Below are 26,657 nucleotides of genomic sequence, written 5' to 3'. Positions count from 1 at the left end.
GTCTGTGGTCAAATAAAGGTTGCCGCTTTCTGACACGCTATTCATGTTTCCCCCCTGAATCAGGATGCATTCTCAGTCAAGGAGCCACGGTTAGCCCTGACAGCTCTCTACCCAGCGGTGTAGAGTGGGTGGGTGTGTCTGTTTACCATACAAAACAGAGAGTAAGGGTCATAGAAAGAGAGAGAGAGAGAGAGACAGACTTCACTGTTATTTATCATCTATTTCACTTGCTTTGGCAATGTTTCCCATGCCAATAAAGCCCCTTTAATTGAAATAAAAAATAGAATTGGGAGACAAAGAGAAAGAGAGAAAGATAGAGGGAGGAGATATGTAGATACAAAGATATACAAAGTGTAGGGATCACAGAACTACACTGGCAGGTGTTCTCCTGTTCCCCTACACTAATCTAGGGTCAGTTTCAACTTTTCCTCAATGGTCAAGGTTACAATTGGGGGAGGGTAAGCTGATCCTAGACCAGTGCTTATGGTACAGATACATTAAATCCATGCATGTTACACGCCACTGCACACATGCACATGCCACACAGCGTCTATTACACTCTGCAGAAGATGGCAGAGAGAAGGAGAACAAATAGACTCTAACTCTCATTTCCTCCCTGTCTGTGTGATGGCTCCTTTATTTGAGCAAGAGAGAGAGAGAGTTAGTCCTCAAATGTTAAGAAAAGAGAGGGAAAGGAGAGAGGGGACAGAGGAAGGATAGAGTGAGAGAGAAGAAAGCCAAGGGAAAAGGAGGAGAGGAGGGAAGGAGGTGTACAGGGCTGAGGCATGATGCATGAGGTAAGCTCTCCCTCTGACAATGCAGAGCTGTGTAGCCCAGCCAATGGAATGGCTGAGTATTGGACATAGAGATCTCTCCATAAGAAAGAAAAACAATGTTCTCTCCTCTGTAAGGATTCGGGTGTTTTCTCCTTGTCACCACTGCACAGGGATAGGATGTGTACAACACAAAGAATCAAATCAAATGTTATTGGTCACATACACATGGTTAGCAGATGTTAATGTGAGTGTAGCGAAATGCTTGTGCTTCTAGTTCCGACAGTGCAGTAATATCTAACAAGTAATCTAACAATTCCCCAACAACAACCTAATATACACAAATCTAAGTAAGGAATGGAAAACGAATATATACATATAAATATATGGATGAGCAATGATAGAATGTGTAGGTTGGTGTGTGTTCAGCTTTCAATCTATGTGTGTGTTCAGCTTTCAATCTGTGTGTGTGTGTGTGTGTGTGTGTGTGTGTGTGTGTGTGTGTGTGTGTGTGTGTGTGTGTGTGTGTGTGTGTGTGTGTGTGTGTGTGTGTCTGAGCTTCAATCGTCTCAAGGCCATCAATAAAATACAATTCACAGGAAATAGAAAGCTCCCACACACAAACACACACCACCTGTCGCATCCTCATGTGAGCAGGACGAGCAGGTGCAGTAAGCTGGAGGAGCAGTAAGCTGGAGGAGCAGGCGCAGTATGAATCCTCAGGTGAGCTGGAGGAGCAGGTGCAGTATGCTGGAGGAGCAGGCGCAGTATGAATCCTCACGTGAGCTGGAGGAGCAGGTGCAGTATGCTGGAGGAGCAGGCGCAGTATGCTGGAGGAGCAGGCGCAGTATGAATCCGTGTGAGTTTGTGTGTGCACAGTACAGCATTTGCTTTCTTGGTTACGAGTGAGAGAGAAAGGGAGAGAGAGGACAAACGAATCTATTCATTCAAATCAGAATCCTATGCATTTGAGCTATTCCCTATAGACGTGAGGATGATAATCAGTTATTCTTTATGAGGCGAGAAACCAGGGCTAGAGGAAAGGAGCGAGAGAGGGATAGAGACAGTGCTAGGGGACATGGTGAGGTCTCTACTCTGTATCCATCCTCTCTGTTCTGTCTGTCTGGTGCTGAGTGGAGAGCATGACATTCCAGAGAGGTAAGAGTAATGAGCCAGTCATTAGAGGTTCATTTCCCCATGTCTCTCTCTCTCACACCCGCCAAATTAGCCTGCTAATTAATCCAACCCAGATTAGGACACACAGGGCTGGGCCAAGACAGCCCCAACACACACTCACGCACAGACATACACGCGTGTACGCCCTCCCACACACACACACCTAAGATCCCCAGCAGTGATACATCACCCCGCTGACGTTCCTGAGTCGCACCAGCTCAAAGGCATTCATCATGATGACACAGCCTCACACACACACACACGCACACAAAGGTTTTCAGCAGATGTTGACATGAACCAGCAATGTGCGGTCCACCTAACTGAAGACATCATCATACAACTGGCACACACACACTCAAATGACTCAGTCAGGTTGAATAAAGGTGAAAAAGGTTAACAAATCTACTGTAGGACATTGCGACCTCCAACGGTACTGATGACAGACCCCGAGAGTGCGTCTGTACAGGTAAACCGAGAGTGCGTCTGTACAGGTAAACCGAGAGTGCGTCTGTACAGGTAAACCGAGAGTGCGTCTGTACAGGTAAACCGAGAGTGCGTCTGTACAGGTAAACCGAGAGTGCGTCTGTGCAGGTAAACCGAGAGTGCGTCTGTGCAGGTAAACCGAGAGTGCGTCTGTGCAGGTAAACCGAGAGTGCGTCTCTGCAGGTAAACCGAGAGTGCGTCTGTGCAGGTAAACCGAGAGTGCGTCTGTGCAGGTAAACCGAGAGTGCGTCTGTGCAGGTAAACCGAGAGTGCGTCTGTGCAGGTAAACCGAGAGTGCGTCTGTGCAGGTAAACCGAGAGTGCGTCTGTGCAGGTAAACCGAGAGTGCGTCTGTGCAGGTAAAAGAACACTGGGGCTGAAGGATTCTATAGACATGTATGTGAACTAGCTACTGTAGTAGACAGAATGGAGAGGCCTCTCTTAGTGCCACTGGAGGAAGAGAAGATGAGCTTCTCTCTCTGTCCCTCCCTCTCTCCCTCCCTCCCTTCATCCATCTCCACAGCAGATAAGCCACAATTCAAACCAGAGTCTCCTGTGCTGTCCAGAACGGGCTGGCACTAAGCCACATCCTGCCTGACTGTCAACCCTCCCTCTTTTTCTCTCTCTCTGCTCTCACACCCTCCCTCATTGAGCCTCACATTTTGATTGTACCCCTCTCTCTCTGTCCCTCCGTCTCCCTGTCTCTTTTCCTGCCTCACAATGCCCCACCTCTCACTCGCTCCCTGTCCCTTTCACACTTCCCCCCTCCCTCGCTCACCCTACCCACCGTTCTCCCTCTCCGTCCCTCCCTGTAATTCTCCCTTCTCTCCCCCTGACACACATTTCTCATGCGATCCTATGTTCTCTGTCACATGAGGTTTCAGCTGTTGGACCCCTTGTTTGTGTGCTTTCTGAGTGGGAGTGAGGGCTGGAGGGAGTGAGGGCTGGAGGGAGTGAGGGGAAGACAGGTGTTGTTCACCCGTGCATAGGGGATGATGAATGGGTGTCTGTAGTCAAATACACCCTTTCACTGCTTCACTGAAGGAATGGAGGGATGAAGGAATGGAGCAGCTGTCTCTGGGGAGGAGGAGGGGAACGAGGGAGAGAGATTGAACGAGGGAGTTAGTGACCGAGGAGTGTAGTAAAGAAGGAACAACTGGACAGGAGAATAAATAAGAGGGAAAATTATTTCCCCCGGCCGAGTTCCAATAGTCTTTTCCTTTCCTTTTTCCTCATGACGACTGGTCTGGCAGGACATGACAGGTGAAAGCAACGTGATGGAACCTATCCAGTCTGTTGACTTACCTGTCATAATGATGGAAAGGAGATGAGGAGGAAAGGAGATGAGGCCATCTTAGTGTACTGTTGAGCCTCCCAGTGAGAGGTCTGACTGGGTCAGTGTCATGGTTCCTCAGGGCCAGTGAAGTTCTAGTCAAGTCAAACAGATGGGATCCTACACACACAGTCAGTCTGGGGTGAGGGGTCGCACATTTCCCAGGGAGCCCGTTATTAAGAGGGCCACTGTCTTAAAGGGGGCATTTTGGGCCCTAGACACTTCCACAACCCCTTATCCCTTCTATGTTAACAGATCTGAAACCACTGCTAGGCATTATAGTGATGCTCCATCTAGTTCTGGGATAAGTTACTGTAATTAGAGCTTCTACCAGTCTTTTCAAGGTGGTGGGGGCTAGAGGAAGTAGCTAGAGGCCGAACTGAAACGGGGCCAAGAATTCCTCTGGGAGCCAAACTCTGAGTACACTACCATCAGTTCACTAGACTCATGGGGGATCTGCCATTTCAGGTCCATTGAACAACAAAAAATATCATGGAATAAAATTCTGAGAATGAAAAAAGGGTCATGGAAAAAACATCCTCGTCAGGGACTCTAATCTAAAATCCAAATAGAGCCATTCAACAACCCGACACAAATAATGTGGTATATGATATTTCATAACAACACATAACTGCTTGGTAAGTCTTGGGAGCTAGGTAAATTAATAAATAGCTGAGATATAAAAACGTGTGTTAGTGTAAATTGTAACTGTTACCTCCCTGTTAGCTGCTGGAGCTGTCTGCCTCTCTGTAACTGGGTGAGAAGCAGCATCGTAGCGAGGCCACAGATAAGTACCCTCCAGTTAAAACCTCCAGATTACCCAGCATTAACGGCACTATGGTGCGGTCCCCGCGGCGGGCAGCAACCCTCAGCCGGCGACAGAAGCTCTTTCCCCACCACCCCCAAACCCTCTCATTATAAATCCAAAGGATGGTGTGTGAGGTAAAAGGCGGGATGTCACACACTCACACACACAGTGATACCGTGAGCTGTAGCAGGGCCTGGCTACAGAGGCAGGTAGCCAGATAGCACACGCCACTAAATGTCAGGCAGGAGAGAAAAGACCATTTAAAAACAGGCAGAGCCTTTCAGGGCTGGAGGCTGGGGAGAGAGGAGGTAGGGGAAGTAAAAGCTAGGAAGAGAGCGACAGGAGTGAGGGATTGGGGAACAGAGTGATACAGGAATAGAGAAATGGCGTCGCTATGACTTTGAAGGTCTCCCAAACCCCCATGGTTGTGTGTGTGTTTGTCTGTGAGAGCAGGGGGCGTGCATAAAGGCATAGACACTGATAAATGAGAGGGCGGTGTGAGTATAATGGACAAGTCAGTGGAGGGAAACAGCTCAATGTCTGATGGGATCAAACAGGGTCAGAGTGTCTTCCGCCTCTGGAACGAGAGGTCACACACACAAAGGCCATTTGGTGAGGCCCGTTTAAATGTGCAACATTTAACAACGTAATGAGAGAAGTCATGAGATGGCAAAAGAGCTGAGGGAGGGCGAGAGGGAGAAGGAGGAGAGAGGGTAAAGGAGGAGAAGGAGAAGAGGGGGGTACATTCTCACCATTAGAACGTGGGCCATCAACAGCTAACACTCTAAGCCGAGGGGATGTAAATGGGACAGGGAGGGGAGCGCGAGTCAGCTGTGCGGGCGGAATAACAGACTGCGATCATTATGTCAGCCTGAAAACCTTCCTTTGTCCCCGTTCTAGGAATTCTGGATTTAAGTGAATTAAGTGTCTCGTTGTGTACGCAGTATAATCTGATTTCTGTCCCTCTTATAGCAGAACTCGTGCCGCAGACCCCAAATCGAATTTGAGCAAGCATGGAGTTGTTAGTCACTGCGCATTCCGATATGGCTTGAATGAGCTTGTGTGTTTTATCCCCCAGGTTTTTTTTGGGACATTTTAAAAATGCATTTCCTGAAATTCTACACAGTTTGACATGACTTATTTATGCCTCTCTTAAGGGGTATTTTGAGGGGTATACGGAGAGGCATTTTCAAAACAGTATAAGTGAAAGGATATATGCAGGGGGAAAACAACTAACTTCCTGCATTTTAACACATTTTGCCATGGGGCAGAGAGAAAAATGTACAGTTTATAATGATATAGCACACATTTTGTCATGAGTCTGAGATAACATTTTGCCATTTTAAAGTAACTGTCTAGTGAAAATCACACCTTTTAAAAGTTAATATTCTGTTAACTTATACCCAAATGTTGTTGACTCGTATTTGTGGCCAAAGCTTAAATTGGAGAAAAAAAAAACAACCTCAAACTTGTATTGCAAACAGACCATTTAAAAAATGCCTGCTATTTCCTTATAGAGGATGATGTCATCCTTCTAAGGAGGATGAGCTGGCCAATCAGCAGTCTACTGGCATGAATATTTTTCATGACCAATATATGCCCACACCATTCTGTTTTGGGATACGCCCATACCATTCAAACACAGAAAAGCTACTTGTTAATATATTCTACATAATAAAAAAAAAATTGAAGGAAAAATATTTCACTCACATTGTAATTAATTTTAGATCATATTTCATAGAAATCTGGAAACACTGGACAGTTACTTAAAGGTTGGCTTCGGGCAAAAACACAAAAATAAAGGCTTTAAACTGTATAACTGACCAATGTACCATCACACCAGGTCATTTAATGTTGTTTTTTTTGGGGGGCGGGGGATGAATAAGACATTTGGCTACAGAAGCTCCATTTACTAAATTCTATATCTTCCGTCCAAAAACACATTCTGTGAAATGAAGTCCACACATTCTGGAGGGGTTACTGGCTGGCTACAAGTGACTAGCTTCGCTAACAAACTAGTTAGGTCGGTCGCGGACGCGCTTGACCAGAATGAAACAACTACGACCCAAAGGCACACCCCATTTATGTTTGAAAATTGAGAAAGAGGAGGAGTTGGACCGTTTTTCGAGCCCAAAGTCGACCGTTAAAGCTAATTTCCTGCAATTCTACTCCTTTTGCCATTGCTTATGGCATGTTCATATACTTTATGGGAGGGCTAATTATGGGGGGGATCTACCTGTTCTAAATATTGGGGGGGGCATGTCCCACAATTTCACCTATGCTCTGATCTATTTCACTATGCAGTCATGCCATAGTGGAATACAGTCAGTCTGTAGTGCAACGCTGCTGTCAATATCCCTTTCACACCGAAGTAGCATAGAGCTAGTGCATAAATGAATTATTCTCATATTTGCAAACAAAGATGTGCATAATGACAAAACAATGCACAAGACAGCAGAGCTGGCATGCGCGTTAAATCATTAGCATGTGACACACACACCACTGTATTTAGGGATGATTAGAGGGGGAATAGAGAGCCACTCTGTCCCGCAACATGTGCACTCACTCTGTCCAAGCAACCCCGCTCCCCACTGCTTAGCCTATCCAAGTGAGACCCTGTGACATTTTAATGAGCGGCTGCCGCAAATATCAAAGAAGTTATCCTGTTATTCCGTGCATGTAGCAGCAGGCGAGGAGATACACTAGACAGGCTACATGAACAACAATTTGACGACAGCTGATAAACGACCTTTTTAAAGACGCCGGTCATTCACCAGGATATCATTCTAATCCTCATAATGCCGTTCATTCATCCTTGTCCTGTCTGTTAGGCAGCGTTATCTTGTGTTTTACTGTCGGGCTCGCAGCAGTCTCGTTTTATTCAACGTCTCCATCGATAACAAATTCCCCACAAACACAAACTAACAGCATCGAATAGCGTAATTCTGAACCAAATCCAGTCTCTCTAAACACAAGCGCAAACATTTCCACATTGGACAGATGTTTTTCATAATCACAACCATACTCGGAGAAAAAAGGGAGAGTCGGCAACCCAGAGGAGAACAGGCAAATGACTCACATTCTATCGCCCGGAACCAGCAAGCGGCTCTCCACCATCATATCGGGCAGGAAATCCAGATTGTAGGATGAAGTCATGTTGCCCTGGCTCTGTGTCCCTCCGTGTACAGGCTGAGGATCAGCGCTCTCCTCTCTGCTCTGCTCTGCCTGACAAGTATACAGTGAGTCGCTCTGCTCTCTCAGCGCTCCCAGTTCGACAACTGCGCCTGGCCGCGGAGACGGAGAGGGACAGGTGAAAGTGCCAGGGCCTCCCCAAGGCAGTAGACACACACTCGGCAGTTGTCACATTCTCTTCTTCACCCACATTCGTTTTTTTTCTTCATCTAATCCTGTCTGAAAATCCGCTCTGCTCAGGAAACTGTCGGGCTGTGGAATGCAGGTGCCGAGTCCGGAGGCGTGGCGGCCCCGCGCTGCAGCTAATCTTTAACCATTTGAAACCGTTCCTCCAATGTGCTAGATACCGTTACACCGGTTATTCCCGTGCATATGGGAACATTAGCAGACAGTGGCTATTCTTCACAGTAATATATTAGGGTCATTATACGACAAAATGATAGCCTAATAAGTGCAGCAATACAAGCCCCCCAAAGATGTGTGCCTTTGCAATATTGAACTGTAGGAGGCTAAACAACATAACTCGATATTTTCTGCCAGAAAGAATGCTTCGGTTTGGTGACCTCTTTTCCATGAGTCGTTAACAACTCCATGGCCCAGCTGTAATCAATGTATATGATCGAATGCGCAAGGAGACGTGGCCAAGCACACTCATGAAAACCACATTTTACATTTCTCATCACTCAATAATGTTGGCACTTAACATGGGCTATACAAATGATATATTGTTTAACGCAGCTAGCGCGGTAGGTAGCCTAGCGGTTAAGAGTGTTGGGCCAGTAACCGAAAGGTCACTGGTTTGAATCCGTGAGCCGACTAGATTAAACATCTGTCTATGTGTCCTTGAGCAAGGCACTTAACCCTAATTGCTCCTGTAAGTCCCTCTGGATAAGAGTGTCTGCTAAATGACAAATGTAAAACATGTAATGCCCGTAGTATTTATTGTTCAGTAAACGTGTCGATCGTATGGGTGTGGATGAAGTAAACAGGATAGGAAGCTGCTGTGCCCAATAAAACCAAACGCCTAGGAGTCAAAGCTCCCTCTCTGCTCATCCCTCTGGGGAATAAAAGGGAGACATTATAACAAGAACGACTCTTCCTTGGCAATAGATGAAACTCTCTTGGGGAGAATTGAACGGGAACTGGGTCATGTGGAGGAAAAGAGTGAGCACAGAGTGCGCCTGTTAGTGTGCAAGGTGGTGTGAGCCCAGGCACAGCTCTAGGGATAGTTTTCTTTTTTTGCACAATATGGTTAAGGTCAGTGTATGGGGGAGAAAACTGATCCTACATCAGTACTTTAGGGCAAAAGGTCCCTGGGGTGCAAACTGTACGGTACTGCATGTTTCACCGCACCTGGCCCCTATATAGTGAAATAGGTCATAAGTAAACAACATGCTACTATATATAGCAGCATTATATAGGATAGATGAGGTAGAGAGGTCAATGGGACGCAGACCATGGGTGATAGAAGGAGGACGCCGTATTGGCGAACATTCAACAAATCTGATTAAATCAAATCGATTTTTCGTCAAATCCGTCATGATTGATGTATTGTAACAGGCTCTCTATGTGGCTACTAAAGTCTGATATTGATATACTGTATTTGGCTGTTTTTGCTGCATAACATTTAGGGACTGGATGTTATTTGTAATGAGGGACACCTGGAGAAAATAAGACCTTTCTGAAATGAAAATAGATGGCCGTCCCTTCAGTAAAATATATTTTTATCAAGCCTAATCTTCATGATTAATGTTCAAACATAGACGCCAAACAGTATCACGATTCTTGTCTAATGCTTGTAAAAGTGATTCATGGATCTCTCAACTAGCCTTACACCTCACAGACTGGAGTGACTTATCCGAACACTTGAACAACAACAAAAACGTGAACCTCTCCTATACCCAAAATAATAATAATAATTCAAACAAGATGGATAGCAGAGAACATACCTACCATTTAACCTCACTCCTAGACCAGAGCCTGAGGTATGCCACTCCTAGACCAGAGCCTGAGGTATGCCACTCCTAGACCAGAGCCTGAGGTATGCCACTCCTAGACCAGAGCCTGAGGTATGCCACTCCTAGACCAGAGCCTGAGGTATGCCACTCCTAGACCAGAGCCTGAGGTATGCCACTCCTAGACCAGAGCCTGAGGTATGCCACTCCTAGACCAGAGCCTGAGGTATGCCACTCCTAGACCAGAGCCTGAGGTATGCCATTTCAGAAACGTTTCTTTGTTTCGTAAGCATTACATGGCAAAGTAGCCAGAAGGTTGTGGATTCACAGACCACCGCTGACAAGGATAGGAGTGAAAATATCACGCTTACTACAAGTTTAGATAGCTGGCAGCTAGACTAACTTACCAATCTAAAAATGTTTTGCTTATGTGGGCTAATTGAGTGACTGCTGATGCACAATCAAATTTAGAAATTGCACCTTGTGTGTTCTATTATTCCAACGCTCAACAGTAAGTTGAGACCCCGATTGAGTTTCCCACAAAATTGGTCTGCGGGTCTACAAAATGGGGGCTGCGGGCCGCATGCGGCCGCGGGCCACCAGTTGCCCATCCCTGGCTTATAGTATAGGCTATGGATCATTAGATTGAGACCACACTAGGTACACTTGATATTGCGTGCCCCCCAGCAGAAAATCATAGATGAGGGGCAGCATCAGGCACACATTGAGCTATAATAAGAAACTCATTCTCAAACACAGCTAAATTACATTTAATCGATTAAAAATTACATGACGCTCCCTTGGACTAAATTAAACAATACTTAACCCTCCCTGATTGAAATTGAAAAAGTATGCCCTTCCCCCATTTTCCTCCGGGTAACATTTGTGTACATTTCGACCGCTCACTCAGAAATAGTCCCTTCACAGGTTTAGAAGAAGTGACTGCTAAATGCTAACTCCTGTTCGTAAAAGCTGGTTAGCATAGTTAGCATAGTTAGCATAGAGAAATCAGTGGTGGTAGCCAAAGTCGTTTTTTAATTGTAACACAGTTGATTGTGACGATGACATGAACATGTATTTGGGTTGACATACATACTCCAATTTTTACCTCAACATAGCGTGAAATACACATATAAACAATGGACTAAATGTAGGCTAATGTTGCTGGGGGGCAATGAGGAGATTCGGGATCTTTCCCCCATGGCATCTTTCCCCCACGCATTTCCATGGCATTTCCATTCTTTAGGTCGAGGTCCATTGACCTCTTTACCACATCTATGATAATAGTTATTTCAAATATTCTTATGCCGTGAAGGAATGACGTTCTCACAGGATATATGGGGTGTGTGCTTGCATGTACAGTATGTAGTTGTGGCTGTGTGTGTGTGTGTGTGTGCGCGAGCATGCCACATGCGTGTGAATCCGGTGCTATCTTGCAAAACTCCAGACACCTTTTCACTTCCACAGCTGAGATACCAGTGCTAGTGTAACAGAAACAGGTGCACGGAAGACTTCACCAACCACATTGGCATTCACACACACTCTCACACACACTTTGCAGTCATACCTCCTTTTCTTTAACGGAGTAAGTTTAACATAATGTGTCCTTCCCTGTAACACAGTGCATTAACATAGTGTTAACAATCCAACATTCACATTAAATGAATCTACTGCTTTAGAAAACACAATGAGCAAGTTTAATACACTCACACTGACTCCTTTACCCCTGATCCAGGAACAGTATCAGAGACAAGACAGAGCCAAATACTCTCACACTCCTTCCTAAACTCTGATTCAGGAACAGTGTCAGCAAAAGACACAGGTAATCTCCCAGTAGTAAGATATAGCAGCTCCAGTTTAAATGAGGGGTCACATGAGTTTGTGTGTATGTTTGTGTATGTATGTATGTGTGTGTGTGTCGTGACCCTTTGTCTGTAGTATAACAGTAGGACACTCTCTCTGATGCCCTGTGGCGAGCAGGCCTTGACCTACGACCTCACTACTTAAGGCCTTTACAGAAACCTAAACTACAGTGAGGGAAAAAAGTATTTGATCCCCTGCTGATTTTGTACGTTTGCCCACTGACAAAGAAATGATCAGTCTATAATTTTAATGGTAGGTTTATTTGAACAGTGAGACAGAATAACAACAAAAAAATCCAGAAAAACACATGTCAAAAATGTTATAAATTGATTTGCATTTTAATGAGGGAAATAAGTATTTGACCCCTCTGCAAAACATGACTTAGTACTTGGTGGCAAAACCCTTGTTGGCAATAACAGAGCTCAGACGTTTCTTGTAGTTGGCCTCCAGGTCTGCACACATCTCAGGAGGGATTTTGTCCCACTCCTCTTTGCAGATCTTCTCCAAGTCATTAAGGTTCGAGGCTGACGTTTGGCAACTCGAACCTTCAGCTCCCTCCACAGATTTTCTATGGGATTAAGGTCTGGAGACTGGCTAGGCCACTCCAGGACCTTAATGTGCTTCTTCTTGAACCACTCCTTTGTTGCCTTGGCCGTGTGTTTTGGGTCATTGTCATGCTGGAATACCCATCCACGACCCATTTTCAATGCCCTTCCTGTGGGAAGGACGTTCTCACCCAAGATTTGACGGTACATGGCCCCGTCCATCGTCCCTTTGATGCGGTGAAGTTGTCCTGTCCCCTTAGCAGAAAAACACCCCCAAAGCATAATTTTTCCACCTCCACATTTGACGGTGGGGATGGTGTTCTTGGGGTCATAGGCAGCATTCCTCCTCCTCCAAACACGGCGAGTTGAGTTGATGCCAAAGAGCTCCATTTTGGTCTCATCTGACCACAACACTTTCACCCAGTTGTCCTCTGAATCATTCAGATGTTCATTGGCAAACTTCAGACGGGCATGTATATGTGCTTTCTTGAGCAGGGGGACCTTGCGGGCGCTGCAGGATTTCAGTCCTTCACGGCGTAGTGTGTTACCAATTGTTTTCTTGGTGACTATGGTCCCAGCTGCCATGAGATCATTGACAAGATCCTCCCGTGTAGTTCTGGGCTGATTCCTCACCGTTCTCATGATCATTGCAACTCCACGAGGTGAGATCTTGCATGGAGCCGCAGGCCGAGGGAGATTGACAGTTCTTTTGTTCCTTCCATTTGGGAATAATCGCACCAACTGTTGTCACCTTCTCACCAAGCTGCTTGGCGATGGTCTTGTAGCCCATTCCAGCCTTGTGTAGGTCTACAATCGTGTCCGTGACATCCTTGGAGAGCTCTTTAGTCTTGGTCATGGTGGAGAGTTTGGAATCTGATTGATTGCTTCTGTGGACAGGTGTCTTTTATACAGGTAACAAACTGAGATTAGGAGCACTCCCTTTAAGAGTGTGCTCCTAATCTCAGCTCGTTACCTGTATAAAAGACACCTGGGAGCCAGAAATCTTTCTGATTGAGAGGGGGTCAAATACTTATTTCCCTCATTAAAATGCAAATCAATTTATAACATTTTTGACATGCGTTTTTCTGGATTTTTGTTGTTGTTATTCTGTCTCTCACTGTTCAAATAAACCTACCATTAAAATTATAGACTGATAATTTCTTTGTCAGTGGGCAAACGTACAAAATCAGCAGGGGATCAAATACTTTTTTCCCTCACTGTAAGAAGTGTTCAAATGCCTGTTAGGAGTCACCGATGCAATAATGTCCACAAGCCTGAGGCTTCCTACCATTATGACACACACTAAGAAATGTTTAATTGTCAATATAACTGCCATGTTCTCTGCAGGAGCTGCTAAGCACCTTTTATTGAAGTGTCTCACCTTGTGCTCATGTTTTCTCCTTCTCATTCTCTGTTTTCATAAAACCGGGTCTTACTCAAAGGAGAGTGGGACAAAAAGTCGATGCAACGCGGAATGCCTGGATACAGCCATAAGCCGTAGTACATTATATTAGGCATATACCACAAACCCCAGAGGTGCATTATTGCTATTATAAACTGGTTACCAACGTAATTAAAACAGTGAAATAAATGTTTTGGTCATACCCGTGGTATATAGTCTGTTTAACCATGGCATTGTTGAATACTCCTTTCTGATTGTCTTGAAGGGCATTCTAGAGCGTGCATTATTTCCCTGTAACGCACGGTATATTTGCACGGTAGAATTTGAATGTCTATCGTTCATTTTTACATGTTTACATGCTTTGTTTGAGCTGCTTTTGAAAGCAACAGTCGAATTGAAAACAGTATTGGTATTGTTGAATTGGATTTTCATAATAGCAAGCTAGGTTTGATGGTTTGGTTAGCTGTAAACTGTGTACGTGATGAATACATTTGATTTGATTGTGTTTTTACACCCCCCCTTCTCTGTTTCCCAGGGTTGTGTGTTCTTTAAGCGTCTGCTCAGGGCAAGGTCTCCCTTCTTCGCTCTCTCCCCCCAACCCTTCTCTCCAAACTCTCTCTCTTCAGGCAGGGATACAGCTGCCCAACAACACAGATCGATCACATCATGTAAGACAGAGAGGGAGAGAGAGAGAGGGAGAGAGAGAGAGAGATGGAGAACACATCACTCAGGACTAACATAACTCTGAACCAACCTCTCTAACGTACCTGGCAGCAGGAGTTCAGGCAGTTCAAATACCACCATAAGACAGAATAAACACTAGCGTTACATCATCAAAGTGAGACACTCCCAAAATAACCATCATCATTCTTCCTCTGAAGTTTCCCTGCTCCGCTTCTTTCTCTCACCCAAAGGATTGTGGCTAACAGCGTGCTCCACTCGTGATGAGTGTCTGTTTTTCTACACGTGAATATTTAATGTGAGCTCATGAATAAAGCAGGAGAGCAAGCAGCTGTGATTGAGGCTAAGTGGACATGGGAGGAACCTGCTACAGGCCAGCTACAGGCCAGCTACAGACAGACAGACAGACAGACAGACAGACAGACAGACAGACAGACAGACAGACAGACAGACAGACAGACAGACAGACAGACAGACAGACAGACAGACAGACAGATTGCTCCATACATGATGCTTCAACAGGATCACTCTCACAGACATGACATTGTCAGATCATGTGAAATGAAGGTTTTGTGTGTTAAAGTCAACTTAAATAATAACAGAGGAGGTATTTCTGCTCTTTAAACACAGACCCAGACCCCCCCCTCAGTCAGTCATCTATATTGGTCTGGTTCATGTTTGGAACATAGTGTTTCAGAGTGTGCAGACTCTCTCCTTCAATCTGATTGGCTGGTCTGATGGTTGGTACGGTACAGTAGGTCTACCTGTGAAGCTGCTTGCCTATATGAGTAAATGCTCTGTGACCTGTAACACACACAGACAGACAGACAGACAGACAGACAGACAGACAGACAGACAGACAGACAGACAGACAGACAGACAGACAGACAGACAGACAGACAGACAGACAGACAGACAGACAGACAGACAGAGTGGGGTTTCTAGGACATTCCGAACAAGTCTCTGGCTGTTGAGCAAATAGCTTGTGACTTGAGGGGTGACCCTCATACCCTGATGACTGAACTGTAGCTCCTGCCTCGGTCTGCCTCGGTCTGCCTCAGGGGTCTGGTGGTCTGGTCTACACGCCTTTAAACTGAACTGGGAGACAGAGACAGAAGAGAGGACTGTCTAACTTGACCCTGTCCCCTTACTGCACTTCCTCAGCTGTCTGGACAGTCTGGACAGTATCACACCAGAAAACACTGTGCATTGTTGAGCTCAAATGGTCGGAGTCACAATAAACTGTTCAAAACAACAATACAGCATGGAACTTCACTGTAAAGGCTGAGCTGGCCTTGGCTGTTCCTTGCTATTCTATACTTCTGTGTGTTTGGCTAGCCAGCCTGTCCTGTGTTGTGTTAGCCATAGACCTGTAGTCCCATGTTGGCAGTAATCTGGAATAACTATGGAATAATCCATCCTGTATTAGCTAGACCCTTAGTGTCTCTGTTGTCATTTCCCAGACGGGACTAATATTATTACTGAAGGTAATACAGAGAAGGGTGCATGTTTTGGGAAGAAAAGATGTCCGTGCACTGTTAAAGATCACTAGGAGGAGTGTGAGTCATGTAAAACACTGTCTGTACACACCTCTCCCACAAACACCCACATAGGTACACATTCAGTAGTGCAGTGTCCTGTATGGGTGTAGGGGGATAGAGGCTGGCCAAAACACTGTCCAGTCCAGCTGTAGTGCAACAGAGCACGCTCCGGCTGTAATTGGCCATCGCCACGGTGACAGAGAGGAGTTAAAATAAAGCCGGCTGGCTGTGGGCCCTCCATTCATTACACATCCCTCTCTCCTTCCCTCCGTCTCCATCCAATATGTGCTGCCCTCTTTCTCTCTCTCCCCCTCTCTCTCTCTCTCTCCCCCTCCCCTACCCCCCTCTCGCCCCCCCTCTGTTATTTTCCTCATTAAAGTGGGACCCAGGCAGTAGCGGTCACTGCCTCTCATTTATTTTCATTTGAAACTGGTGCAGCTCCACTGATCCTCTGGGGCTGAGCAGAGAGAGAGCAGGACGGTGTCATTCTGATAACAACCACCCAGCACACACACACACACACACACACACACGCACGCACGCACACACACACACACACACACACACACGCACACACACGCACACACATACGCACGCGCACGCACGCACGCACACACACACACACAAGCCCAGATGCACGTATACACACGCACTCTGATGCAAACACACTAGCAGACACACACACACACATTCACATACCTACAAGCTCACAGCCACAGCTCATTCACTCCCTTTCTCTCTCTCACACATGCACTCTCACCCTCTCGCTGGTGTGTGTGTGTGTGTGTGTGTGTGTGTGTGTGTGTGTGTGTGTGTGTGTGTGTGTGTGGATACTGGGTGTTACTTCCAGATGGGGAATCTCTTATTAATCATAATCGTATTAGACTGATGAACTAATGACTATTGATCCAGAGAAGAGAGAGGGGCTGTAAACAAAGCAGGACAGTGCTCGGGGACCGACCCAGGTGTGTGTGTGTGTAAAGCACACACACACACACACACACACACACACACACACACACACACACACACACACACACACACACACACACACACACACACACACACACACACACACACACATCCATAACCACCCTGTTCTAACTGACCCAGCCGGACTCTCATTATTGAAAAGGTGGGCCGGCGATTAAATAGGGCGTAGTGATTCTGACGTGCTCCTTTCACTTTGCTGTAGTGGGTGGTTGGGCAGATTCATGAGGGCCCGGGGACCATTTTAGAGCCCATTGCCTCCACCTTCTCTGTTTCCTGGATAATGAGAGAGAGAGGTGCCATAACTGTGTTCTCTAAACCAACAGAAAGGGCCCTAAAAGGAGACTTCTACCCCATAGGCCATTAGGGAGGCGCACTTAGAGAAGCACACTTAGAAGGAAGCGCTTGGTTTAATGCTGACTGGGCTTGCAGAGGAGGCCCATCCATCCCTGTCTTGGTTTTATTGTCCCTTAATAAAGCATTAATCCACAAGGCTGATGGGTGATTTATTATTGTTTTACCACGTCTAGGCTGTGTTCATCAGTATGAGGCTAAGCCATGTTTTAAATAGCTATTAACTCTCAAAAGGTACATGTGGTTTTTTATTGCAAAAATACACCTCTATAAAACCGGGGAGTAATGATAAAATATGGAGGAGAGAGAGAGAGAGAGAGAGAGAGAGAGAGAGAGAGAGAGAGAGAGAGAGAGAGAGAGAGAGAGAGAGAACGGCAGACTGAAGTGGCTGGCTGGCAGACTTATTGTTTGTCTGTGTCTGTCTCCTGGAGCTGGATGGTTCTGTACCCGCCCCATTGTCCCCCCCTCTTCCTCACCTCCCTCCTTTTCCCCCCTCGCTCTCTCTATCCAGGTGACTGAGATCCAAATAAACAAAGCAGACATCTTTCAACAACCCCAAAAATTGTCTGGAAACGAGGGAGAGGGGGATAAGAGAGATAGAAAAAGAGAGATACAGAGAAGGAGAGGTTGGAGATTCTGTTGATCAAACATGAAAAGGTTTTGTCTGTTTTTGCTAAACGAACGAAAGACACATTTTGCACCCAAAATCCAAATATGGAGTCTAGTCTACCCTCTTTCTCTCTATTCTCCTGCTCCCTGCCCCGCCCTCCTCTCCTCTCCCCCTTCCCTCTCTCCTCTCTGGATTACAGAGTAGTATAAACACACAGTCCTGATCCACTGCCCCGTCCCCTGGGCAGCCTGTTCCCCCTAGAGAGGGATAAAGCCCCTATTACCCCTCTTCTAACCCTCCGCTACCCCTCCATCACTCACATACAGAGAGAGGAGGCATGAAAAAGGAGGATGGGTTGGAGAGGAAAAGAGAGCAAGAGAGGCACAAGCATTGGATTTTACACAAATGAACAGTCGCAGGACAGAAAGGAGGGATACCTAAACAGAACAACAAGCGAGAAAGAGAGCGAGAGGCAGAGAGAGAGGAGCAGATACTGACAGACATTGGAGTGAGATATGACAGAAACACAGACAACCAGAACACAAAACACCCACTAAAACAGGAGATCACATGAGAGTGTCTGGGTATGGTTCTGACATATATATGCGTGTGTGTGTGTGTATATGTGTGTGTGTGTGTGTGTGTGTGTGTGTGTGTGTGCGTACCTCAGCAGCAGATCGTCGGCCCTTATGGATCCGCCGGTGGAGTGGGGTGCAGAGGGGGGGCAGCATATGCCGTCGACACACACACTCTGCACAAAGCCCAGCTCGGACGAGAGCTCCAACATCTCTGCTCTGCTCCCAACCGCTGGTTTTCTCCTCCGATCCCTTTTTTGTTCACCCTCTTTTTCTATTTTCACAAGAAGCGGCGGTTTTCTGCTCTCTGTCTCGCTCGCTCTTGTCCTCGCGCTCTCTCGTTCCTTTTTGCACCACAGAAACACACGTTCTCTCGTCTCCTCCCCTCTGCTTCCCGCTCTCTCTCTACCCCTCCCTCCTCCTCTCTCTCTCTCTCTCTCTGGTGGAGCGGTGGAGACCCTGCTGGCTTGCCTGGCTGAAGTAATCTCCCCTGACAGCTCAGCTCATGTTGTTGTGTTGTGGGCCTATTTTACTCTAATACTATCACCCTGAGCAGACCAGCCTGACCCAGCCCAGTGCAGCTCAGTCCAACTCTGATCTAGTCCAATTCAGTTTATTCTAGCCCAGCACAGCCCAGTTTTAACCTAGTTCAGCCCAGCCCAGTCCCCAGTGAATGGAGCTAGCCTACTGGATATGGCCCATACATTTCATGTTGTTTCCCAGCTGTAAGACAGACTTGTCTCAGCTAGTGGCCCTCCCTAAGGGGGCCCTGCCAGCAGCTACAGCTAGGCTCCACTACCTGTCATACACACACACACACACACACACACACACACACACACACACACACACACACACACACACACACACACACACACACACACACCAAATCCGGTATCTGTCACATCAGAGCCTGTCCTACTCACAGGAGACGGAGACAGAAGACTCAGGAAGGAGCTGATAAAAAATTCATCCTTCTGTTTATTATGATTTATGCATGTTTCACTGAGCCAGGAACAAAAAAGAGAAGCCTACAGCTTCATTAGCACCTCAATGTGTGTGTGCGTGTGTGTGCCTGCATGCAATGAGGATAGAGGAGCGTTGTTCAAGTTATGGATTGTCTGGGAGCTTCATTAGAATGTTTGCCATAATGTGCAAAATAATATATGCCCTCTACAACACCTGCAAGGGACCAAAACAACACTTTGAAAAAACAAGTATATTCACAGTTAAGATGCAGTACACAGCTCAGCTTCAAACTCCAAGCCCTAATTGCTGAATTTAGTCCGTCTGTTGGTTTTTCATTGCAAATCTGAGGGTCATATTCACTACCCTACTTCTTACTCAGTTCTACATTCTAAATGTATTCTATCCATGTCCCATCACAGACCCTGATGCCATCCTAAACTTTAAATCTGGATATTTCCTGCTGTAAGTGCCAATCTCCTTCTGTAAATCTCCTCTGCTGCTCTAGGATCAGTCCTGGAGGGGCCTTGAACATCTGGTCATGTCTGAGAGAGGGGTGAGAGGCCAGCACACATACAGACCTGAGGAAATGACAAATTACAATCCTGGATCAATTCTCATTTGGTGTGGATTTTAGCATGATTGCATGCCGCCCTAACACCCTAACTAACCCAATCATATATCTCATTTTTGCTTTTTTTCCTCTCCTCTCGCACACACATGCACACACACACACACGCACACACACACACACCGTAGTGTGACATCATAGTAACTTCAGGCCACTGCACAAATATACAGTAGCTGTCACTGTCTTTGTTTTCCTATGGTGTTTACAGTTGAATGAAATGACCTACTTATGAAGGTTGTTAGTCTCTCTCTCTCTCTCCCACTCACTCCCTTTCTCTCCCTCTTACCCTCTCTATCTCTCTCCCACTCACTCCCTTTCTCTCCCTCTTACCCTCTCTATCTCTCTCCCACTCACTCCCTTTCTCTCCCTCTTACCCTCTCTTTTCTCTCTCTCTATCCCGCTCCCACTCACTCCCTTTCTCTCCCTCTTACCCTCTCTTTCCCTCTTCCTAACTCAGTCTGACAGTGAAAGGTCAATGCCCATTGGCTGCATGGGGGGGGGCACTATCTGATGTAAGAGCGTTGTCATGGTAACGTATGGCAGGCGGTGTACTCTCCTAGCCAGACTCAGGGAGGGCAGGGACCTTTATACTAACCATGCCAAACCAGAGCCAGTCCTTGACTAAGACCAAGCCTGGGCCAAGTCATGACCACTACACACACTGAATGAGCCAAGAGAGAGATTAGCAACCAAAAACTCTTAGCAGTAAGTTCTTTGGCAACGTTATTGTACCTTTAACAGTTGTGCCAATAAAGTTTGACTTTGAATGTGTGTGGGAGAGTGGCAGAGGAGTAGAAGGGGAGGTGGGGGGGTAAACGATGTCTGTGAGTCACCGTTAGCTGAGCTTCCTATTCATAAAAGAGGGATTACTAAAGTCACTTCTTTTCTTATTTCTTCCACTCTACCTGTATTTCTTCAGGCCTCACTCGGACTGAGTAGAGAACAAGAGTACATATCCGCACTCCTCCTCCCCCCCCCTTTCTCTTCCCTTTCTCCCCTCACATCCCCTTAAGCATTCTGCCCGTGTTCATCCATTCAAGAAATCCTCTCATCCTCCTCTCCCCTGTCTCTGGTCTTCCTTTCTCTCAGTCTTTCCCCTCTGTTTCCTAGCAAGAAAAATACAACAACAATACATTATTTAGTTTTTTTCCCGAAGAAAGAAAAAAGCTTGACTCTGCAGTTTGACTGTAAGACAGGAGAAGGCAATAAAACTTGCATTCGATGCAAGATTCTGCAATCAGGCCGGGGTATGAAGAATTCATCTTATCTCCCAGCGCACGCAGCGGCGGACAAGAGAACCTATTATGGGATGTTTTCATCCATTGTGGAGTCTCAAGTCTTACGTCGGAACAGATAACAGCTCTTTTGTCGCCCTGACAACGTCCTCATGGGTTAGTAAACAAACAGCTGTGTGGTTCAGACGAACTGAGAAGGACAGGGGGGTCAGAGAGACAATCAACAATGAAAGGAGGGATGGATGAAGGAAGGATGGAAGGAAGGATGGATGAAGGACTCATTGGAGAGATAAACCACTCTTCCTCTCGTCTCCCGACTCCAAAGCCAAGGACATCCATATGGGGCAAACAAAGGGATTAAAAGGAAAGAGACAGAACGGAGCGATCAACAAGGCCAATCAACACCTCTTTAATACCGAGAACCATGGGTAATAATAATATCTTCCCCAAGGTCAAACTAGGACTTAAAGCCCTGGTATATAGGCCTACACAAGAAAATAAGGGAAAGAAAAATACACACGCATACCCACCCATACACTTTACCCACAAACACCACCCACAAACACTGCCCCCCCCCCCCCCTCCAACGCAGACAGGTTCCTGTGGTTGTGCATTGGAAAGCAGGAGAAAGCAGGGCTGTTCCAATTACAGGCATTAGCACACAGAAATGAATTTGTCACCTTCCATTAAGGGAAAAGCAGCCCTCGTGGCTTGTCAATTATCTCTTAACAGTGGAGAAAACACACAACAGGACGCCTGCCCCGAGTTTCAGAGTGTTTGTGTGAATAGATAGTCTGTGTGAATTTAAGAGATTGTGTGTGTGTGTTTGTGTGTGTGCGCGTGTCGGTGTGTATATCTGTATATGCCTGAGTGCATCAGTATGTGAGTGTGACTATGTTCGACAAAAGGCTCATTACTAGTAAATTCCTTCATTATTTCTGAGATTAATTTTTGCGATATAGTTGCCCTTGGTCCGTTTATACTAATGTGACAGAGAGACAGTAGTATTGTGTTTAGATTCTGCCGTCTGTCTTCTCGCTCTCTCTCCTCACTCTCTCTCTCCACTCTCTCTCGCTCTCCTGACTCTCTCTCTCCTCCCTCACTCTCTCTCTCTCCTCCCTCACTATCTCTCTCCTCCCTCACTCACTCTCTCTCTCTCTCTCTCTCTCTCTCTCCTCCCTCACTCTCTCTCTCTCTCTCCTCCCTCACTCTCTCTCTCTCTCTCTCCTTCCTCACTCTCTCTCCTCCCTCACTCCTTCCTCCCTTCCTCTCTCCTCCCTCACTCACTCACTCCTCCCTCCCTCCCTCTCTCTCTCCTCCCTCCCTCACTCGCTCCTCCCTCCCTCCCTTCCTCCCTCACTCACTCCTCCCTCCCTCTGTCTCTCTCCTCTGTCTCTCTCCTCCCTCCCTCCCTCCCTCCCTCCCTCCCTCCCTCCCTCCCTCCCTCCCTCCTCCTCTCTCTCTCCTCTCTCTCTCTCCTCTCTCACTCTCTCTCTCCTCACTCTCTCTCTCTCTCTCATCCCTCACTCTCTCTCTCTTCCCTCTCTCTCTCTCTCATGAAACATTTGCACATCATTAGAATGATAATGAATATCAGCTATGTTCCACAAATGTATTTTGGGTTCAGCTCATGTCGCTCTCTCTGTGTGAAGTAGCAGACTGGAACATTCTCTGTGCTGTGTCTAGAGAGAGAGAAAACATAGTGGATTGTACCGGAACAACACAATGTTCCCAAAAGTACAAATGTATGACTGTAAAGTTTCTGTAACGATGTACAGTAGGATGGTGTTGATGTCAACATTGCTGTAATGTAACAGCGTGTACAGCTGTAATGTTGAGGTGTAGTAGTTAACATACAGTTTAAGAGGGTTGATGTAACAGCGTGTACAGCTGTAATGTTGAGGTGTAGTAGTTAACATACAGTTTAAGAGGGTTGATGTAAACGTTACAGTAATGTAACAGCGTGTACAGCTGTAATGTTGAGGTGTAGTAGTTAACATACAGTTTAAGAGGGTTGATGTAACAGCGTGTACAGCTGTAATGTTGAGGTGTAGTAGTTAACATACAGTTTAAGAGGGTTGATGTCAACGTTACAGTAATGTAACAGCGTGTACAGCTGTAATGTTGAGGTGTAGTAGTTAACATACAGTTTAAGAGGGTTGATGTAAACGTTACAGTAATGTAACAGCGTGTACAGCTGTAATGTTGAGGTGTAGTAGTTAACATACAGTTTAAAAGGGTTGATGTCAACGTTACAGTAATGTAACAGCGTGTACAGCTGTAATGTTGAGGTGTAATAGTTAACATACAGTTTAAGAGGGTTGATGTAAACGTTACAGTGTATGACCTTAATGTTGCCGTAATGTTATGGTGTAGTGACGGTGTTCCTGTAACGCTGTGTGAGTGTTGTGAATGTGTTGCAGTAACGTTCCAGTGGTTGTGATGATGTTGCCGTGTAGTGAGGCTCTCTAATTGGCTCACCTGTCTCTCAGCCATCTGGGGCTCTGCTAAAAACTCCACACCCAGCTTCCCTTCCAACATCACACACACACACACACACACACACACACACACACACACACACACACACACACACACACACACACCTGTGTGTGTTTTATGATGAAATGTGGGGGAAACACAAAGACGGCTATCCGCTCCCCAGCACAGTGGCCAATCGCCAGTCTTCTGCATTTTGCATTTCAAAGGCTTACGTTTTGTCCGTTTCATCTCAGATCATGATGCTAACTAACCCACCCATTATTCAACTACCCACACACACACGGGCATGTACGCACACACATACAAAGACATGCAACCGATACACTGACTGTACAAAACATTAAGAACACTCTTTCCATGACAGACTGACCAGGTGAATCCAGGTGAATCCAGGTGAAAACTAAGATCCCTTATTGATGTCACTTGTTAAATCCACTTCAGTCAGTGTAGGTGAAGGGGAGGAAACAGGTTAAAGAAGGATTTTTAAGCCTTGGGACAATTGAGACATGGATTGTGTATGTGTGCCATTCAGAGGGTGAATGATCAAGACAAAAGATTGAAGTGCCTCTGAACGGGGTATGGTAATAGGTGCCAGACGCACCGGTTTGAGTCTGTCAAGAACTGTAACGCTGCTGGGTTTTTCACCGTCAACAGTTTCCCTTGTGTATGAAGAATGGTCCACCACCCAAAGGACATCCAGCCAACTTGACACAACTGTGGGAAGCATTGGAGTCAACATGGGCCAGCATCCCTGTGGAACGCTTTTGACACTTTGTAGAGTCCATGACCCAATGAATTGAGTCTGTTCTGAGGGCAAAAGGGGGTGGTTCCCCGAATCTCAATATTAGCGAAGTGTTCTTCATGTTTTGTACAAACACACACACACACACACACACACACACACACACACACACACACACACACACACACACACACACACACACACACACACACACACACACACACACACACACACACAAACAGAAGGAGAGAAATTCTGATATACACAAAAATGCAAATACCTATACTGTATACTGAAGAACTAGTGTATACTGAAGAACTAGTGTATACTGAAGAAGTAGTGTATACTGAAGAACTACTGTATACTGAAGATCTAGTGTATACTGAAGAACTAGTGTATACTGAAGAACTACTGTATACTGAAGAACTAGTGTATACTGAAGAACTAGTGTATACTGAAGAACTAGTGTATACTGAAGAACTAGTGTATACTGAAGAACTAGTGTATACTGAAGAACTACTGTATACTGAAGAACTAGTGTATACTGAAGAACTACTGTATACTGAAGAACTAGTGTATACTGAAGAACTAGTGTATACTGAAGAACTAGTGTATACTGAAGAACTAGTGTATACTGAAGAACTAGTGTATACTGAAGATCTACTGTATACTGAAGAACTAGTGTATACTGAAGAACTAGTGTATACTGAAGATCTACTGTATACTGAAGATCTTCTGTATACTAAAGAACTACTGTATACTTAAGAACTACTGTATACTGAAGAACTGGTGGATCCAGAAAATTCTATACTACACTTACAATATATCCACCAGACAGCTCAGTCAGAGCCAGAGGCCAACAGCGAGGCTTACAGTATCTGTTCTGAAATAGACCCCCACCACTATCTCTCCCTCTCTCCCTCTCTACCTCCCTCCCTCCCTCCGTTCCTCCCTCTCTCTCCGACAGCATTGACACAGACATTCATCTTGTCCTCCCCTCACAGAGAGCATCAGCTGGAAGGAAAACATTCCTCTGGGCCAGGGAGGGTGAGCAGGGGGACCAGGGGCTGGGGATAGCCTGTCAAACCTGCTCTCATATCCGGACCGGTTCATCAGTCCAATATGAGGAGGGAGGATGGGATGGCGAGATAAGGGGGGATGAGTGTGTGTGTGTGTGGAGGAATGTGTGGGTGGGATGGGAGGGTGTACTGTATAACTGACAACAGCTGGGGGTATTGACTACCCACTGTGCACCACTATGCTAGAACCTCTGACCTCTCACACCCTCCTTACCGTGGTTTAGGTATCCATGTATATCATGGTAGATTAGGTAACTGCATTCTCACATAGGTTTCTAATTGGCTGATTATGTACTGGCATTCCTCCACAGACGAAGTGTACAGCAAATGTGTCTGTCTGTGTCTGGCGCTGTCTGTTGGCATCTTGGTATAAGGAGGAGGTATGGATGTCTACCTCTGTGTGGTGTGGTGTGTGTGTGTGTGTGTGTGTGTGTGTGTGTGTGTGTGTGTGTGTGTGTGTGTGTGTGTGTGTGTGTGTGTGTGTGTGTGTGTGTGTGTGTGTGTGTGTGGGGGGGGGGTCCGAGTGTGTGAATCAGCTCTCAGTACTCAATGTGTTCCAGGTCACTGATCTGAATCTGGTCTGACTATCACCTCTCACTGGCCTCACTCACTCACTCACTCACTCACTCACTCACTCACTCACTCACTCACTCACTCACTCACTCACTCACTCACTCACTCACTCACTCACTGGCCTCACTCACTCACTGGCCTCACTCACTGGCCTGACTGGCTCACTCACTGGCCTCACTCACACACACACACAGATACAGACAGACACAGACAGACAGAGACAGACACAGACACACAGAGACAGACACACAGAGACAGACACAGACACACAGAGACAGACACAGACACAGACACAGAGACAGACACAGACACAGACACAGACACAGACACACACACACACACACACACACACACACACACACACACACACACACACACACACACACACACACACACACCGTGCTGGTGTGCAGAGCATTTGTTTTTCCAAGGATCAGTTTTAGACATACCTCTGTGTGTGTGTGTGTGTGTGTGTGTGTGTGTGTGTGTGTGTGTGTGTGTGTGTGTGTGTGTGTGTGTGTGTGTGTGTGTGTGTGTGTGTGTGTGTGTGTGTGATCCCCACCAGACTCTGTGAAGATTGATGGACCTGCCTCTGCAGTGTACACATTGTCTCTCTGTCTGTGTGTCTACTAAAGAGAGGGAAAGTTCC

General features: G+C 46.2%; 1 protein-coding gene across 30 annotated transcripts in view; it reads right to left on the bottom strand.

Moving 5' to 3' along the window:
• The window catches only part of LOC106576215 (CUGBP Elav-like family member 2), a 262,716-nt gene that overhangs the window by 106,179 nt on the left and 129,880 nt on the right, over nt 1–26,657 (bottom strand). For 5 of the 30 annotated variants that reach the window (XM_045699845.1, XM_014153233.2, XM_014153243.2 and 2 more), the window contains exon 1: nt 18,371–18,677. The exons of 1 other annotated variant lie outside the window; for it this stretch is intronic. In XM_045699845.1, coding sequence (XP_045555801.1) covers nt 18,371–18,492 — 122 coding nt within the window. In that variant the 5' untranslated portion in view covers nt 18,493–18,677. Of the gene's footprint in view, nt 1–7,651; nt 7,973–18,370; nt 18,686–26,657 lie in introns of those variants that run through there. 24 more of the 30 variants (XM_045699849.1, XM_045699851.1, XM_045699847.1 and 21 more) reach the window with 13 other exon arrangements.

Source organism: Salmo salar, chromosome ssa17, assembly GCF_905237065.1.
Source record: "Salmo salar chromosome ssa17, Ssal_v3.1, whole genome shotgun sequence".
Taxonomy (NCBI): domain Eukaryota; kingdom Metazoa; phylum Chordata; class Actinopteri; order Salmoniformes; family Salmonidae; genus Salmo; species Salmo salar.
Note: the sequence above shows the minus strand (reverse complement) of the source record. Positions and strands in the feature narration are given on the sequence as shown.